Here is a 17,497-nt window from a genome sequence, read left to right on the forward strand (position 1 = left end):
AATCAATGGCTAAATAAAATAAATATATCAATATAGGCCAGAAATTAACTTTAAACAGCAGTGTTTGGGAGCAAGATTTACTATATAAACAGCAGCCATTTGTAAAATAGAGTGGCTTCCCCTGAATATCCCCCTATAAGTTTAATATAATAAAACTTAAACAAGGTGGCTGCTATAGTAAATGAGCATGGTTGCATCTCATGAAAACATCGCTAGTCTTTATTTATTACTGTTTAAAAACAAGTACGTAGGCTAAATGAAACAAGGAAAAAAATTTGTATTTTTCAAAACACAAATCCTCCTCAAAATGTGAAATAATTATTAAAATTTAAGGAGTCACCTGTTTTTCACATTACTTAAAATTTAATTACTAGTCGCGGGCGATGTTACGTACCTAAAACGATTACCAATTAATCTGATAAACTAGGAGGATTCTATACCGACATATCAATGTCTAGAGCTTATTAGGTTAATGTTTATTGATAGGCTAAGCCTAGATCTATTGTCTAAAACTGTTTCTTAATTTGGAATAGTAGTTTTAAGGCTAGATCTAGGGTGCGTATTTAATCTTTTATAATTTTAATTAAAATGGAGTAAAATGTCAGCTGTCTTTTGATAGATAGCTCAAAATAAATTCTATATGCATAAACTAGTTTTATTAATCATAGAAGTAGCATAATCGAATCATTAGATAAATTTTATTTTTATTCTGCTATGGATATAACTTGGCGCTTGGGACAATCTATTCCAATAGCTTAAAAATATGGTCTAGGAAGCCTAATTAGCCAGTCTTTCATTTAGATCTAGTTATGCCTAGCATTTGAAATATACTTTTAATTTATGTGCCTGTTTCTAGATGAAAAGTGGAATGTTGATTAGTCTAATAGAATATTTTACTTAAATTTGTTTAAATACCCACTCTACTAAATTTATACTTGTGTTAGTTTATTATATTTTTTTATTTCAATTTTTGATAAATACTTGATAAGCCTATGTGCAAGGGCATATCTTATTTTTCATTAGGACATTGCATTTTTTTTTAATTCGCAGGTTACTGAAATAATTTGTTAGCGTTGGATTTTAAGACTCATAATGGAGGACTTTCCATTGGATTCCATAAATGAAGGGGCATCCCTTTATGTGTTCACTACACATATTACATCCCAAGAGCTGTTTTTTGTTCATGTTGAAGACCAGGTGGAAATACTAGATGAGATCATGGAGAAGCTTGCGGAAAGGTATACAGGCTTAGGTCCTTGTGATAAACCCTTGTTGAACAAAAGACCTGGGACATTGTGTGCAGCCAAATTTACAGATGATGATAACTGGTACAGGGCTAAAATTACAGGTAGTCATTTTATTTACCAAGAGCATTTATAGTTTGTATATTCTTAACTAATTCAATTTTCCATGAAGAAATTTTTTAGGATAGAAATAATCTTAGGTTTTTTTGTGATAACCAGATTTCCTAATTAACAACCCTTGCTTTATTGGCCTTAAAAACTTTATTAAGAGTCATTAGTAGTTGACATGCATCTATGCAAAATATAACCAGAGAAAGATTTAAAATAACTAGGATTAAAAAATGCTTGTTTAATATAAACTAGTGTGTTTACAATAATTTTAATGTAAGCATAACTTCAATATTTTTAAAAATTTAAGTTTACTCACATTACTGTAATTATGACACTTGTGACTCACACTCAGTCTTATTGTATTTTTGATGTATTAATTTTCATACCATTGCAAATTCTAATATTGCATGGTCTTAACATGAATGACGATGTTGTTTTAATTTTAGATGTGGTTAGAAACGGTCTGATCGAAGTGCAATTTGTTGATTATGGCAATACAGACTATGTTAGTGAGGACCGAGTCAAGTCATTAGACTCCGATCTTGTCTTGTATCCAGTGCAAAGCTACAGGTAAATTGTTTTAAGGTTCAGGTACAATAAGGGTATAATGGAATGGTAAGGCCCAGAAACTCACTCGCTATACAATATTTATATATAATATACTGAAACTAAGTTGATTTTATAAAGAAAGTAAAATATTGAGAGTAGACAGTTAGATTTTAAAATGATTTTTATAAATAAAATAATAGGCTCCACAATCTGACACTGATTAGATAATAGCACCTTGGAAAATAGGGTCTAAAGTCTGGGCAACAAGTTGATAAGAATCAAATATTGACCTTGAAGTAGACCCCTCTCAACACAGCTGATGGGGACAAGGAAGAGGCATTTAAACTATAATTGTGGTTATTTATAAATAGACTAGTAACACTGAAATAGTCATTTTTGAATCTTGTTTGTGTAGTTATTTTTGTTACGCCTTTTCATTTAGATTTAAGTTAATTTTTTTATATCTTTATATTCAGTTATTTTTTAGTTATAAACAAAAGTAAAGTCTTATAATAATTATTGCATACTTAAAATACTGCTGTTGACATTATTTGTGCTTACATTTTGCTACCTAGGTGTGCACTGGCTGATGTATCATGTGCCCAGGGATTTTGGTCTCCAGAACTCATGGTCCAGTTTGAAGACAGAGTTATAGACAGAAGATGTAAAGCCATTTTCAGATGTAAAAGGGATCATGATGAGGTGATTTAAGTAATATTGTAACATTACATGGGCAGACATGCCTATTGTCGTGCCTAAACTAGAATTTTTTATGCTTTTTTTTCCAAAAAATTGCCAGCCATTCTGCATTTGTCAAAGTTTTTTTCCACTAAATCGAAAAATAAGCTCAAATTTGAACAAAAATATTGAATTGAAAAAAGACATACGAGTTATAAAAATGAACAATATTTTAGAAATATTCTGTGAATTTTTTTTGGATTGGTAAATTGTAAATTATACTGTAACTTAAATATGGATTAATATAAAATATGATAAACTCACTACGCGCACAAACAAAATATTACTCAATTTGATAATAATTATTACAATGACGAGGATCTTGGGTGCCAAGCAGGTATAACGAAATACGATGCATTGCCAAGCTGTCATTCATTCAAGTATGATTATGAATAAATAAAGGATTTATAATATAGTCTTTGCCTATGTATAAAAGTGCAATTTAGAACGTTACGGTCCATGTGGTAGGTGAAGTAGAGTTCACCTGTTTCATTGACATTTGCATAAGTGCCTGATGTCGCGTTTTCGCGACATACCGTAATTAGCATAAAAAAATAAGCGAAAATTTTAAAACAACTATAAACCTCAAATTCAGTGTCAGTATGATGAGAGAAAATCAGCACAAACAATTTTTTAAACATAATTCAGGCAGTAAGGGGTTAAGCATTTGTCTGTTGGTCATATAACCAGATTCTTAATCCTGTTCGTACCCAAGACACATGGGACAGATGAAGTAGAGTTTATCTGATTCATTGACCTCGGCATATGAAGGGATAGTCTGGTCAGCACTATGCCCAGCTGCCTTTGTTTCCCTAACGTAAGTTAGGTACCCACCAGAGCTGGATGGACTCTGGGATGATCGACTGATTTGAAGCCGGGTTTGAACTCGAGACTCTCGGGTTAGCAGTCTAGCTCTCTACCGCTAGGCCATGCTGTTCCTTAATATGACCACCTACTAGTACATAACAAGTCAGTAACACATGAGCTTGGAAAGCAGAGCCAAAGAATCCAAAATAGTTTCAGATTTGTTCTTGCATCAACTACTCTAGTGTTGAATCTAACCAATGATGTTGGTACAGCTACATTTGCTCTTTTTATTTTCATTAAATGGAGGGTGTTGGTTTTACATTTTTATAAAAAGGTAAAGTAGTAGTATATAGTTTAGATGCTGCCTAAAGATGAACTTAGTATAAAACTATACTAAACCTCCTCATAATACTCAAATCTACTGTGTAAAGGCCAAATGTCTTTTTTCTTATTTTAAGTATTTTCTGATTAGCAAAGTAGTATCCACATGCATGTTCATCTGTTTTGCTTTAAATTCCTCTTTTTCTAATATGACTTCCACCTTCTGGTCACCAGGTGTAAGCATGTCTGCATGGTCTTAATTTTAAAAAAGTTAACAATGTCAGCTATATTTGCTGCACTAAAGTATTTTAACACATGCTACGACATGCCACTCTACTGGCAAAACCTGTTGTCTTTCTACTTAAAACAGAAATTTCAATATTTATTTCAAAATTTTCAATACTTATATTTACGCATAATCATTTTAAATTTTTCTTTCCTCATTTATGACTACAAGCTACATCCTTGAGGGGAAATAAATGTCACAGTCAGCTCTAGTCAAACCTCAGTAGATAAAATAATTTTTACAGAATGATTCAGGTTGTAATAATTTATTTAACAGGTTTATCTTGTGGAAATGTTTGATGAAGAGGGAAATAGTATAAATGAGCTGTTTGGGGCTGTGAAAACATCTGTTCGTTCAGCTAGTGTAAGTACTCAGGTGAGTCCTAAACATTTTTATTTATTTAAACTTTCAGTGTCTTGTGATATACTGGCATGTCATAATCAAAATCAACTGGAATACATTTATTGAGAAAAAATGAATTATATAAAAAATAATAGAAAGTGTGGAAAAATGTATTTAAAAAATTACATCTAAAGATTTTGGATTCGATTTTTGTTTTTTTCCATGCAGAGTTCTTCTGCTGACTCAATCAAAGAGACTGTTTGGAGCCCAGGGGACACAATTCAAGCATCAGTTGTTTACTGTGATAGTCCCAGCTTGTTTTGGTGCCAGGCTACAGCATTTGCCAATGAAATACTTATTTTATCTGAGGAGTTATCCCGCCTTCATATGACACAGGGTATCAAACCATTGAAACAAGTCACACCAGGGACTGTTTGTGCAGCTAAATTCAGTGAAGATGAAGCCTGGTACAGGGGAGTTGTACAGAGTGTGTCCAGTAATGCAGCCAAAGTCTATTTCCTGGATTATGGTAACACAGAGTCTGTCAGTTTAGAATTTGTTTGTAATCTCAAGCCAGAGATGAGGAAATTGCCTGCACTAGCTGTGCAATGTTGTTTAGATAGAGCACACCCAAGAGGTAGTTCATGGCACCCTGGGGTGATTGAAAAATTTGATGAACTTGTTGCTGATAAAGAATTTGATGTTAAGGTAGTGAGTAGAAATGGTAAAATATGCAGTGTTACCTTATTGGATATTGTGGAAAATAAGGATATTTTAAGTCTGTTGCAACCCTTTGTTGATAAATACAATGCAAAATCTGTGACACCAAGCAAAGAAGTTAAAAAATCGACCTTAAGTTCTTATGTCACTTCAGAGACCGGCCCAACCTTGCCTGTTGGAAGCAAGGTCCCTGTGTTTCTGTCTTGGGTTGAAAGCCCTGGTGACTTCTGGGTTCAGTGTGAAGATTCTCAAGTCCTTCTCGAGAATCTTTCAGCTGAACTTCAAAGCTTCTACAGCCAGCCACAGCCAATTGCCACACCCTCACCGGGGGCATTTGTTGTTGCCAGATCTTGTGAAGACCAGGTGTGGTATCGGGGTCTGGTTATTAGAGACCTGGAAGATGGCAATGTTAAAGTGTTGTACATTGATTATGGCAATTCTGAAACACTTGCTAAAGAAGAGTTAAGACAGGTTTCTGGAGTTTTTGGAGAAATTGTGCCTCTTGCTTCTCTTTGCAGCTTAGTAGGGGTAAAACCACTGCGCAGAGGGGATAGGTCATGGAGCGGCGACGCAAAAGATTTTCTCGAGAACCTAACAATAGATGGTTGCATGTGTGAGGTGCTCGATGCTACAGACTCCCACAGACTAGTCAGGCTGTCTAGTGGAGGTAAAGATGTGGCTAGAGAACTGGTGGGTTTGAATGTCGTGGCTGACTCCTCGCTCACCTCCAGCACACACGCACCAGCAAAATACACCAAGAAAATACACCTAACAAAGTCCCAAAGAGAGACTGTCACAGTCACTTTTGTTGAATCTCCACACAGCTTCTGGTGCCAGCTGGAGAAAAACCGTGCTATGCTGAGTGAACTTATGGACAAATTAAACCTACACTATTCTGAAAATGGTGGCACACCATTACGAGAGCCAGCTGTAGGCCAAGCCTGCATTGCACAGTATAGTGAAGATAATGGTTGGTATAGGGCAGCCATCCAGAAAGTGAACTCATCATCTTGTGAAGTTTTCTTTGTTGACTACGGAAATAAGGAGAGTGTAACTTTTGGTGTACTTTGTCAGCCTGAGCCACGATTTCTAGACTTGCCCATACAAGCAGTCCACTGTAGCCTGCCTGTGGGAGGGAACATATCAAACTTATCAGATGCCTTGTCTGATTTGGCACAAGAGAAGGAATTTGAAATGGTGGCTTTAGAAGTAGCTAGTAATCCAGTGGTAGTGGATTTGTATGATGGGCCAGTTAAAGTTACAGATTATTTAAAGTCATTAACCACTAAAATCTCTCCAGTGAAGCAACCATCTCAGTCCACAAGCCTGGCTCCAGCTAAAGCTGTTCCTCTTAACACCACTGTTAAAGCTTTCACCAGCATGGTAGAATCTCCCAGTAGCTTTTTCCTCCAATTGTCAGGAGTGGATGAAGCTTTAGGTGTGCTAATGGACAATATCGCTGTTCAGTATGTTTGTGAGATCCCTCCTCCAATCCTCTCTAACCCACAGCCTGGTCAGTCTTGTGTGGCTCTCTATCCTGAAGATGACAATTGGTACAGAGCTAAAATTTTATCTATCACAGGTAACAGCAGCCTTGTTTTGTTTGTGGATTATGGGAATAAAGAAACAATTGCATTACAGAACATCAGAGTCATGACACCTGCCATAGCTAGTGTTCCTGTTATGGCGTATGAGTGTTCACTGCATGGGATTGAAGCAGCATCATGGCCAGATAAAGCCATTGAAATGTTTGAGTCTCTGGTCATGGACGAGGAGCTGGATTGTACTTTTGTGACAGCAACATCAGTCAAGTTGGTGAGTAGAAGAATGGATGTTGTGTCTGAGCTGGTGAGAGCAGGGTATGGCAAGGCTGCCGGATCTGGTAAACCTGTAGCTCCTCGTGTCCCTGTTTCTGAATGGGAAGAGGAAGAAGACGAGACCAACAGAAGCCCAACAAAGTTTCAGGAGGAAAGAGCAAGAGGTGGGGAAACAAGAAATAGGAATGATCTTGGTGGTTTTGGTGATGCTGACAGAAGACAAGGATCGGGTAAAGAGTTCTCCAGTACTGGAGGCAGTAAAGACAGCTTCAGTGGAACAGGAAGCCAAGGCTGGAAGGATAAAGACTCAGAAGGGGGCGGTAAATTTGGTGGAAGAGATAGAGGATTTGGTGGCAGACCTGAAAGGGATGGTGGATCTGGTGGAAGAACTGAAAGTGGATTTGGTGGCAGACCTGAAAGGGATGGTGGATCTGGTGGAAGAACTGAAAGTGGATTTGGTGGCAGACCTGAAAGAGATGGTGGATATGGTGGTAGAACTGAAAGTGGATTTGGTGGTAGGCCTGAAAGAGATAGTGGATTTGGTGGCAGACCTGAAAGGGATGGTGGATCTGGTGGAAGGCCTGAAAGAGATAGTGGATTTGGTGGCAGACCTGAAAGGGATGGTGGATCTGGTGGTAGGCCTGAAAGAGATAGTGGATTTGGTGGCAGACCTGAAAGGGATGGTGGATCTGGTGGTAGGCCTGAAAGTGGATTTGGTGGCAGACCTGAAAGAGATGGTGGATTTGGTGGCAGATCTGAAAGAGATGGTGGATCTGGTGGAAGAACTGAAAGTGGATTTGGTGGCAGACCTGAAAGAGATGGTGGATCTGGTGGAAGAACTGAAAGTGGATTTGGTGGCAGACCTGAAAGAGATGGTGGATCTAGTGGGAGAACTGAAAGTGGATTTGGTGGTAGGCCTGAAAGAGATAGTGGATTTGGTGGCAAAGGCGGAAGAGATGGAGGATTTGGTGGCAGAGCTGAAAGAGAAAGTGGGTTTGGTGGCAGACCTGAAAGAGATGGTAGAACGGAAAGTGGATTTGGTGGCAGAAATGAAAGAGATGGTGGTTTCGGTGGTAGAGATAGAAAGCCTGAAGCAGGTTCAAGTATCAGTGCAGAGTTTACTTACCCTGATCTGCCTTCTGCCCCTGAAAAAGCATTATTAATACAGATGGATGATGATGGCACTTTCTATATTCAACTACTTTCTAAAGAGAAGGATATATTTTTTCTTACCAAAAAGTTGGCGAGCAGTTATAAAAATGGTGGACCTAGACTCAGGGAAACACCTGAAAAAGGAGTAGCATGCTGTGCTAAGTATGAAGACGGCAATATGTGTAGGTGTTTAATAGAGGAAGTGAAAGGAAACAATGCTGTTTTGCGTTTTGTTGATTATGGTAACATTGGAGAATATTCTGTACGAGATCTAAAAATGATATTTCCAGATATTCTTGAATTCCCAGTTCAAGCTTTACCTTGCAAACTGCGTGGCTTGAGTTGGTCATTAGAGAAAACAGAAAAGTTTGCCAGCCTGACACTTGATAAAGAGCTGGTTGTAACATTTTGTAGCTCGTCTCGTCCATATGAGGTTGACATTCAAACACCTGATGGGGATTTGCTTGCTATTTTGTCTGGGAAAAGTGCTTCACCTGCCCCACAGCTCTCACCTCCGCGCACAAGTGTTAAAGTAGAGAAATTCTCACCCAAACCAAGTCCATTTAGTAGCCCGGCTAAATCACTGCAATCTGATCAGGGCAGCGCTAGATCTGTTACAATAGAACAAAAACCATCTCCACAAAAACCACCTACACCAACTGTTGCCATTCCTAAACAAGAATTTGTTACTCAAACCATTCCAGTAGGAAGTGTGGTAGCATTCATCTCCCATGTTGGTGAAACAGGATACTTTTATCTGCAACTAGAGAAAGATACAGAGTTGCTTGAGGACATCACCAGCAAGCTTGAGGCAATGTCATCAAGTTTGGTCCACCCAAATGTTCAGGTTGGTGCAGCCTGTGCTGCTGTGTTCTCTGAAGACTCTGCTCTGTACCGTGCACAAATTACTAGCTGTGATGGAAAGAATGTTAGAGTTACTTTTGTTGACTTTGGAAATGGAGACACAGTGGCCCTCTCACATATACAGCCTTTGACCAAAGAACTACTTGCCTGTGCACCTTTAGCCTATCAGTGCCAGTTTCCTGATTTGGGTCCACTCTCGCCTGAGTTACAAGCCAAACTGACTGAATTTATAGATCTGTCCCTGACAGTAAACATCAGTGGTACCGTACCACCCTACAGTGTGAATGTTATGACCAGTGATGGGCTGGATCTGCAAGAGATCCTCTCTCCCTCAACCAGTTACAAATCTCAGGTTGTTCCCACTGAAGTCATACCTGCAGGTGTCTCTGTCATTGCTGATGACGGCAGATTTTTCATTCAACTTTACAGAGACTATTCAGCTATAGCAGAGATATGTAAAACACTGTCGTCTGTTTATAGTAACAAAGACTTGGGAAAATTGAACTCAGATGAACATGATGTTCCATGTCTAGTTTACCTTTCTGATGAAGCAGCGTGCTATAGGTCTAAGATAATAGAAGTTGGTGGAGAAACCGTAACTGTCACTTTGGTTGATACAGGTAAAACAGTTTCAGTAGCTAAAGATTCTCTTCTATCACTTCCAGTGGAGTTCCTAAAAAATCCACCTTTTGCCTATGAGTGCCGTTTGAATGGTGTAGATAGCTGGTCATCTAGTCTCAGGGAGAAATTCACAGATATGACTGAAGGAAAAATTCTCAATGCAACTTTCTTTACCAAGACTCCACCGTACAGGGTATCTCTGGCCAGAAGTATTGAGCTGGACCTGCTAGATCTGTCTGCTCCAGTCCCAGATGCCCCTGTAAAGTCCTCTTCCAGAATTGACTCAGAGCAAGAAGGTGACTATATACTAAAATTGTGTTGCTTATAACATTGTTCTCTATATGAAACATATTCAGCCAAATCTAAAATAAAATGTTTGACAAAAGTCTCTTAAACCTTTACATTTCTTTGACATGCATAATTATTGTATGTATCATTATAAGCATTATTAACAGGGGAAATAATTTACATTATCTCATAAATTAAATAATAGTGTTTTTTTTTAGTGTTACTTAGCAAAGATTGATATTTTAAATTCTAAAATTAATTTATTTTCCTAGCATTGCCGACATCTGAAGTAATTGATACAACTGTTAATAATTTAACTTCGGAAGTTAAGTCCCTCTCTCTTCAAGACAACACAAACAACAATGAGGCTTCACGTGTCAAACAGCATAGCACTGGGCTTTCAGACATAGATGGTCAGAGATTGGCAGTCTCTGTATCATTTGTGTGCAGTCCAGACCTGTTTTATTTACATCTAGAGAGAGAAAAGCCTAACCTAGACACATTGATGGATGAGATGTATGAACACTACAGCACTGCAGAAGAAGAACTTTTGGAAAGCCCAGCTGTTGGAGATGTTTGTGCTGCCCTTTATGAAGATGAGTCTTGGTACAGAGTAATGATTAAAAGTATCAGTGATAATGGTACCTGCCAGGTGAGCTCTTGTTTATTTATTCTACACTTGAGTAGCTCACTGAACCTCTATCATTACAAATGTGAAGCAATAAATCTCTTTATTGTAATCACTCTCAAATCTTGCTCTGTCTGTAGTAATAGTTTCATGTTTTTAATGGTATAAATGTATCTTCAAACACGCCACACATTGCTGCTATACAAGATAATCTTTATTTACCTGTTGTGTCACCTGAAAAACTTGTACAATTCTTAGATTTTCTACATCGATCATGGAAACACAGAAGAAGCAGAAGTGACATCTTTGCAAAAATTGGCAAAAAAATTCAAATCTGTGAAAAACACTCTGATCACAGCTAGGCTAGGTGGAGTAGTTCCTAAAGGAGAAAGTTGGTCTGATGAAGACATTGACACTTTTAGAGAGCTGGTGGAGGAAAAGTAGGTGCATTTAGACACATTATTTTTCTATTCTTTTCATAGAGGATTGGTGTAACTAGAAATTTGTGAAAAATTAGCCTGTTTTCCTACCTGAGACCCCACTTATCATGTATAACAGTTTTTCTTAACAAATTTAATCTATTTAAATTATCATGACATACATGCAAGATCTCTATAACATCTGATTTTGACACCAAAGTTAAGGTATCAAGCTTGTGGTGAAAATTGTTATGAACATAAATTCTGATTACATTTTTTTTTTTTTTTTTTTTTTTTTTGTGGTTGCTTGTTTCGTGGGTTATTTATAGTATTGTCACCAGGTAAAATATCAAATCTAGATAATTTGGGGGCCAATTTTTAAAATAATCACTTTTTTTTGTTCATTAAATCTGCATAGTTTATACTACAATTTAGTGAAAATTACAAACAATGTTCGCTAAATACTCTCAAATGGGTATACTGCTGAAAGAGACATAGTGGTTAAAAATCAACTAAATATCATATGCAGTGAGACATGATTTAAAATATGTTTTGTTGTTGTTGTTAATGCTGTTGAAATCTGGTGGGTTCACACTTGTGTGTTGTTATGTTAGAAACCTTAAATGATGCAAGATTTCGCTATAACAGCAAAGTATGGGTATTAGATTATTCACATTTAAACACAAAAGTGGCATCCATAACGTAGGTCCCATAAGATAATTTCGTTTAGATTATCCATATTTTTTTTTTTAAATTGCCTATCTGCTTTAGCTTTTAAAATAATTGTACGTATTAATTTTGTAGTTAAAAAACAAACTATTGTAACATTAAATAAAAGTAGAGTTTTGCTGTATGAATTATTTTAAAACTAGTTATCCCATCCCGTGCTTTGTTATGTGCCAATGCAATACTTTAAGAGGAATACATCTATTTTACCAATTGTGTATTTTTAAAGCTGAGTGTAAGTGTAAACAAAGCAGGCACTATATTTAGAGTGCAGGTTTGCCCACACTATCGCCTAGACTCTTCAGAGTGCTGATGAAAGTCTTAAGTGAACATTATCACCCTCTGTAATAGGGAGGCAGAATACGGTTTGACGACTGCGTCGTAGGTTGCTCTTAAAAGCCAACGGTTATACTACCACAAGGGCAAACATACTTTCACTTTCATATATATAGATAGGGTTACCAGGAAGATGTGCCGATGAAAACTGTGCAATGGAATACTGGGACATAAAAGTGCGCAAGGGCAATTTAGGTTTTTTAAATAAAGCATTCATAGACATTAAGAAAGTGTTTAAGTATAATTAATTTGTATTTGCACATTTTCTGGGAATCTTAGATAGATTATGAAATGCAGGCTGATGCTTTTGTTTTGAACTTATTTTTAGGCCTCTAATAGCTGACTTTCTGGAGGTAAATAAAGATGAATTGTGTTGTACAGTGCACCTATTATATATGGGCATTCCCATTCATGAGGAGCTGATCAAGAAAGGTGAACAATATTTTTACTACATTTTTTAAAATAGGAAAGCTTTTAGATAAATTCTAGATTTTAGAAATAAATAACAAACAGCAAAATAAAATATTTCATTAAAATTTGTCATACCATTATGTTGATTAAATGGAAGAAAAACCAATGCATCATAAATACTTGAATTATGTTTGCTGTCTGCCCAGATTGTGCAACTCGTAGCAGTGAGGTGGTAGTCAGCAGTGCCATCCAGCATGTTTTCTCAGATGCAGATAGTACCATCCTCCAAAAGTCAGATGAATTCAATTCTTTCCTGGAGAGCACCCATTTGGAGGGTGATGACAAAACAGCCAAACAAACAATGATGTCTTCCAGTGCACATGCTAATCACAAGATTGGGTATGTATGACAATTCAGTAACCTAAAAAGAAATAAAACTTTTGTTTACTGTTGCATTTTTAAAATCTAACTGAAAATACTGGGAAATATTATAATATTATAAAGGCCTCTGTTTCTTTGCTGCCTTATTTTAATCACATGTTATAATTACATGTTATAATTACATGCTTCCCCATTTTACCTAAAAATAGCAACAGTTAACCTTTTGTTGTTGTTAAATTAATATATTCAAATCAAATCACTTATCATGGTCAGATTTTTTAAAAATGTGACTTGTTTCCTACTTTAACTTTCAGTTGTGTATCCAATAATCTAGAAGAGCTGGGTGAGGTCAGTGTATTTGTCAGCCATAGTGAAAGCCCTTCACTCTTCTGGTGCCAGCTAGCCTCATCTACAGATACTTTAGAGGAGATGGCAGCATCACTGGAGTCTTCATATCGCTCTCCTCAAGCCGAAAATGAAATCAGTGGGCAGCTGAACCCTGGGGATATTGTAGTGGCCCGCTACTCAGAAGATGATCAGTTTTACAGAGCTAAAATATTACAGTGTGGTCATATAGGTGACTCAGCACAATATTCTGTAAGATTTATTGACTATGGCAATGATAGTGATGTTTCTGTGGACAGTGTCTTCAAGGTAAAGGATGACTTGTGTAGATGGCCAATGCAGGCCTTTTGTTGTTGCCTAGACAAAGCTGCACCTATCCAAGAAGAGTGGCTACCTGAAGTGAATGAGAAATTTTCAGAAATGGTGGCAGATCAGGAGCTGTTGCTGAAACTGGTGGGAAGAGAGGAGGGCAAAGTTCTGGTGGATTTGGTTATCCCAGAAACAGAGGATTCCCTGACAGCTCTGCTTGTCTCCGGGGGTCTGGCTAAAACTTGTGATACAGAGTCCAATGACAATGCTAAGGAAGCCACTAATGTAAAGCAATGTGCAGACACCACTGATGTGGACTCTTTGGAGATAACTCAGCCAATTATGGAATCAACAGCCGTGGTGGGAGAAACCACTCAAAGCGAGCTGCAGAACTTTTCCATTGATGAAGCTGAATATGGCTGCTACAGGTAGGAATGAACACATTTTTTTATCTTGTGGCGTTTTTAATAAACTGTTTTTAAATAATTTATTTTAAAATATTAGAAATGGATTTTAAATGTAGTCATTGAACAATAAACACTTCTTACCTTATCTAAGTTATTTCTATCTATGGATATTATTTAAGAAATTCTAAATTTTAGGAAACTGCGCCTAAGCATGCACACAGAGTATGATGTGATAGTCAGCAACGATGAGTTGCCCAACTCCTTCCATGTCCAGCTGCAAGAACTGAAATGCCAGTTTTCTTCCATGATGCTTGACCTAGCTGAGTTTATGGAATCCAATAATCCGTTGGAACCCCCACAAATAAAAACTGGAGACCAATGTTTGTTTCAACATTCTGATGTGTGGCATCGAGGAGAGATCATTTCACAGGAAACATCCTTATGGAATGTATGAACATTTTTTTTTTAAATTAACATACTTTTTGAAAAAAACTGTATTTTCCAACCTTAGATGCAATTATTAAATAACTATGGAATACTTAATGATGATTAAATGTTGTGCTACTGATCATAATTGTGTAATATCGTCACCAGGTAAAATCAGTGGACTGTGGCTGGGAGGCAACTGTGTCACCTGACAAAGTGGCAGAATTACCTTCTAGGTATCTTGACCTACCTGCACAAGCAGTGCCTTGTTATTTAGCTGGCGTTGTTTCTGTTGATTCTGAATGGAGCTCTGATGCCATTACATTTTTTAAAGGTAAGGTTGGCTGCAGGATCATTTTACTTGTATGAATTCATTTTAAAACTCATTTGTGTTAAGAACAATTTTTTTAGTTTATCTTTATTAGAGAAGTCAAAAAAGGATTTGCTATAAAACTACATGAATAGTATTAAAAAATTAAATTTTCATTGTTGCATGATTTGTTTTTAATCATTTAAATTTGTAAACTTAAACTAAGAATTTAATGATGATTTATTTAGGTTTAACAAGCCATTTAATAAGAATTTTCATTGGGCATATTAAATGTGTTGGAATGCAAATTTTTTAGTGTTATTCAATGTCGGATTAGTAAGCAATATTAATGTAGCCTTATGAAACATGTTTGAAACCCCTTACAGACTGCATCATTGACAGAAAGCTGTGTATGTATGTGTTGGAGAATGCTAATGATGGGAAATATGGTGTTTATCTGAGTGATTTAGACAATACAGGCACTCAGTCCATAAACAGAGCAATGGTTGACCTAGAGTATGCAGATGTAAGTCTAAAAATTACTTCATTTGATTTTTTTTCTAACCATGATAAAAAAAAAAGGTCGACTATATTAAAACATGTAAACTTCAAAAAAAATCTAAGCTTATTTTAATTTAAATAAGAAGTTAAGTTAAGGAAATTGTCTTTTTAATTGATCTTTTTTATATATAAAATTGGATTTTTGCTTTTTGAGATTAAAATACACATCACTTGTTTTGTCTGCTAAGGTGGTTCCTGGCTCAAACATTGATGTCCAGATGGAGATGGAGAAAACTCTAGATACTGACATGCTCAAGGATTTAGGTAGATATGTTTGTATTTTTAAAAGCTTATCTTTGACTCACCAAGTATGTGGGTGTATGCATGTGGCTCAGCTAATCTTGGAATATTGATTTAAGTATTAATGACCCATTCCTTCTACCAAAACACTGCACTTGATGTTCTAATGTAAGGAGCATAACTCTGTATGAACAAGTGAACCCTTTAACAAAATATTTGTTTTTGTCTAAATGAAAATAATAATTAAGATAAAAACTACTGCTTTATGTTGGAATTAATTCTGGCTTTCCAACAGTATTAAATAAAATATAATATATTCAGTAGAAGTACAGTGTAAAAATAAAATGTCAGAGAATCCTAAATAGGTCATTTTGGGTAGTCAACTTTATTTTTGACTAAACAACTATGCACTGAATTTAACAGTTGAATATAAAAATTTTGTCATGTTTAAGATATATAATTCGTAAAATACATGCCTAGATATGTTTTTAGGCATGTTTTTATTTTAATTTTAAATCAACAAATAAACAGGACAGATGAGTCAAATTTTGGGATGGAAAGAGACTAACATTATGTATATTTCAAAATTGCCATTAAAATTAGTAAACTGGAGAAGGATGCTGTAACTATCCAACTTTCTGTTTAGTTAAAAATTAGGATTTTTAGGGCACATTTTTATGAAACAAATTTAACTTTTTCTTTGTGTATTGTAAGCGGGCATTGCTGACCATCATGGGTTGCAGCGGCAGTGGGCGTTATGGGTCATTAATGGTTAACCCACTTCACATAGTCCGATTTAGCTAAAATTCAGCACATAGTAGATCTTGGATGACATTGTATCCATCGTGTATCACACTCTTTAAAACTAAAGTATGCACCGTATCGATCACGCATAGCCCAGGTGCCAAATCACACCCTACTGGGGCGCACCTGATTCAATTTAGTAAACTACTATAACCTCCAGCTTGTCCGCAAACCAAAAGATAGAAGTTAACATAGAGGACATTTAGAAGCGGCTTCTAAACTGTTATTAAAAATACTAATTAGTAAACAGTACTTTCAGTGTCTAAAATAAATAAAAGGCAGCATTTAAAATATCTGTTTTACCTACCTACCACATTGCACTTTATCAATCCGTGCTAATTATATAATTATTTTTTTCCAACACCAAAACAAACTAATAAAAAGAATATTTTTTTTATAAAGTTCAGTTTTTTTACTATATGCATGTGTTCCACAGCCCGTCCGCCTTCACATAACACAGCCACACAGTCCGCTTAATATAGTAGATTATTTATAGATTAGATGGGAGATAACGAGATATAAAAAATACTAGCGATCCGATTGCTTGATCGCCCTCAATGTTGAACTTTTTTTTTCACTTAACTGTTATGCAATTTTGTGCCCTATCTTCAACCACAAATAATTAGGGCCAGATATCTCAATTTTAGATATCACGGATTTTAACCCAAATATCTTTAGTCCTAGCCTATGTAGTGTCAATTTAATTTAAATGAATGACTAAAAAATAAAATACTTAAAAAAAACTTTTTTAAAAACCACGTTTTTCTTGTGGACTAAAAAGTAGAAAATAAATTTTCATACATTTGATGACAAAAAACGTGGGTACGTTCACCATCAAATTTCCCGACCCATCTGCCCGACCCACGTTTTTTGTCATCAAATGTATGAAAATTTATTTTCTACTTTTTAGTCCACAAGAAAAACGTGGTTTTTAAAAAAGTTTTTTTTAAGTATTTTATTTTCTCCTTTTTAGTCCGTTGCTACACATGAAAAACATTGTTTTTAAAAAACTTTTTTTAATTTGTTTATTTGCTACTATATCTAATGACTTGATTAAGTATGACTTGACTAAGTGTTTATAAATACACGGACTAAAAATCTTGAGCGACCAGGATTCGAACCTGGGTTGTCGCGGCCACAACGCGAAGTACTAACCACTATACGATCACGGCCAGCGCGCTCACATCGATTGGGGCCGAAGTAACTGTGCCAATAGGCCTCCAGTCTTGTCGGTATCTTTAGAAATCATGTCCTCAATTTTATGGTCCTTGGGGCGTAATTAAATTAAGCTAATTACGGTCTCTAATTGCTAGTTTTTATGATTGCATCTGAAA

At 36.2% G+C, this 17,497-nt stretch overlaps 1 protein-coding gene across 4 annotated transcripts in view; it reads left to right on the plus strand.

Annotated features, from left to right (window-relative positions):
* Nucleotides 1-17,497, plus strand: part of LOC131954068 (uncharacterized) — a 31,651-nt gene that overhangs the window by 1,743 nt on the left and 12,411 nt on the right. For all 4 annotated transcript variants that reach the window (XM_059317569.1, XM_059317571.1, XM_059317568.1 and 1 more), the window contains exons 2-15: nt 1,051-1,348; nt 1,802-1,925; nt 2,480-2,606; nt 4,333-4,431; nt 4,627-9,868; nt 10,133-10,512; nt 10,747-10,928; nt 12,298-12,401; nt 12,587-12,779; nt 13,076-13,843; nt 14,018-14,270; nt 14,417-14,582; nt 14,945-15,084; nt 15,308-15,383. In XM_059317569.1, the coding sequence (XP_059173552.1) occupies nt 1,093-1,348; nt 1,802-1,925; nt 2,480-2,606; nt 4,333-4,431; nt 4,627-9,868; nt 10,133-10,512; nt 10,747-10,928; nt 12,298-12,401; nt 12,587-12,779; nt 13,076-13,843; nt 14,018-14,270; nt 14,417-14,582; nt 14,945-15,084; nt 15,308-15,383 (8,110 nt within the window). In that variant the 5' untranslated portion in view covers nt 1,051-1,092. The remainder of the gene's footprint in view (nt 1-1,050; nt 1,349-1,801; nt 1,926-2,479; nt 2,607-4,332; nt 4,432-4,626; nt 9,869-10,132; nt 10,513-10,746; nt 10,929-12,297; nt 12,402-12,586; nt 12,780-13,075; nt 13,844-14,017; nt 14,271-14,416; nt 14,583-14,944; nt 15,085-15,307; nt 15,384-17,497) is intronic.

The sequence above is a fragment of the Physella acuta genome, unplaced genomic scaffold (assembly GCF_028476545.2).
Source record: "Physella acuta isolate Inbredline_101_S28 unplaced genomic scaffold, ASM2847654v3 ptg000970l, whole genome shotgun sequence".
NCBI classification, from domain to species: domain Eukaryota; kingdom Metazoa; phylum Mollusca; class Gastropoda; family Physidae; genus Physella; species Physella acuta.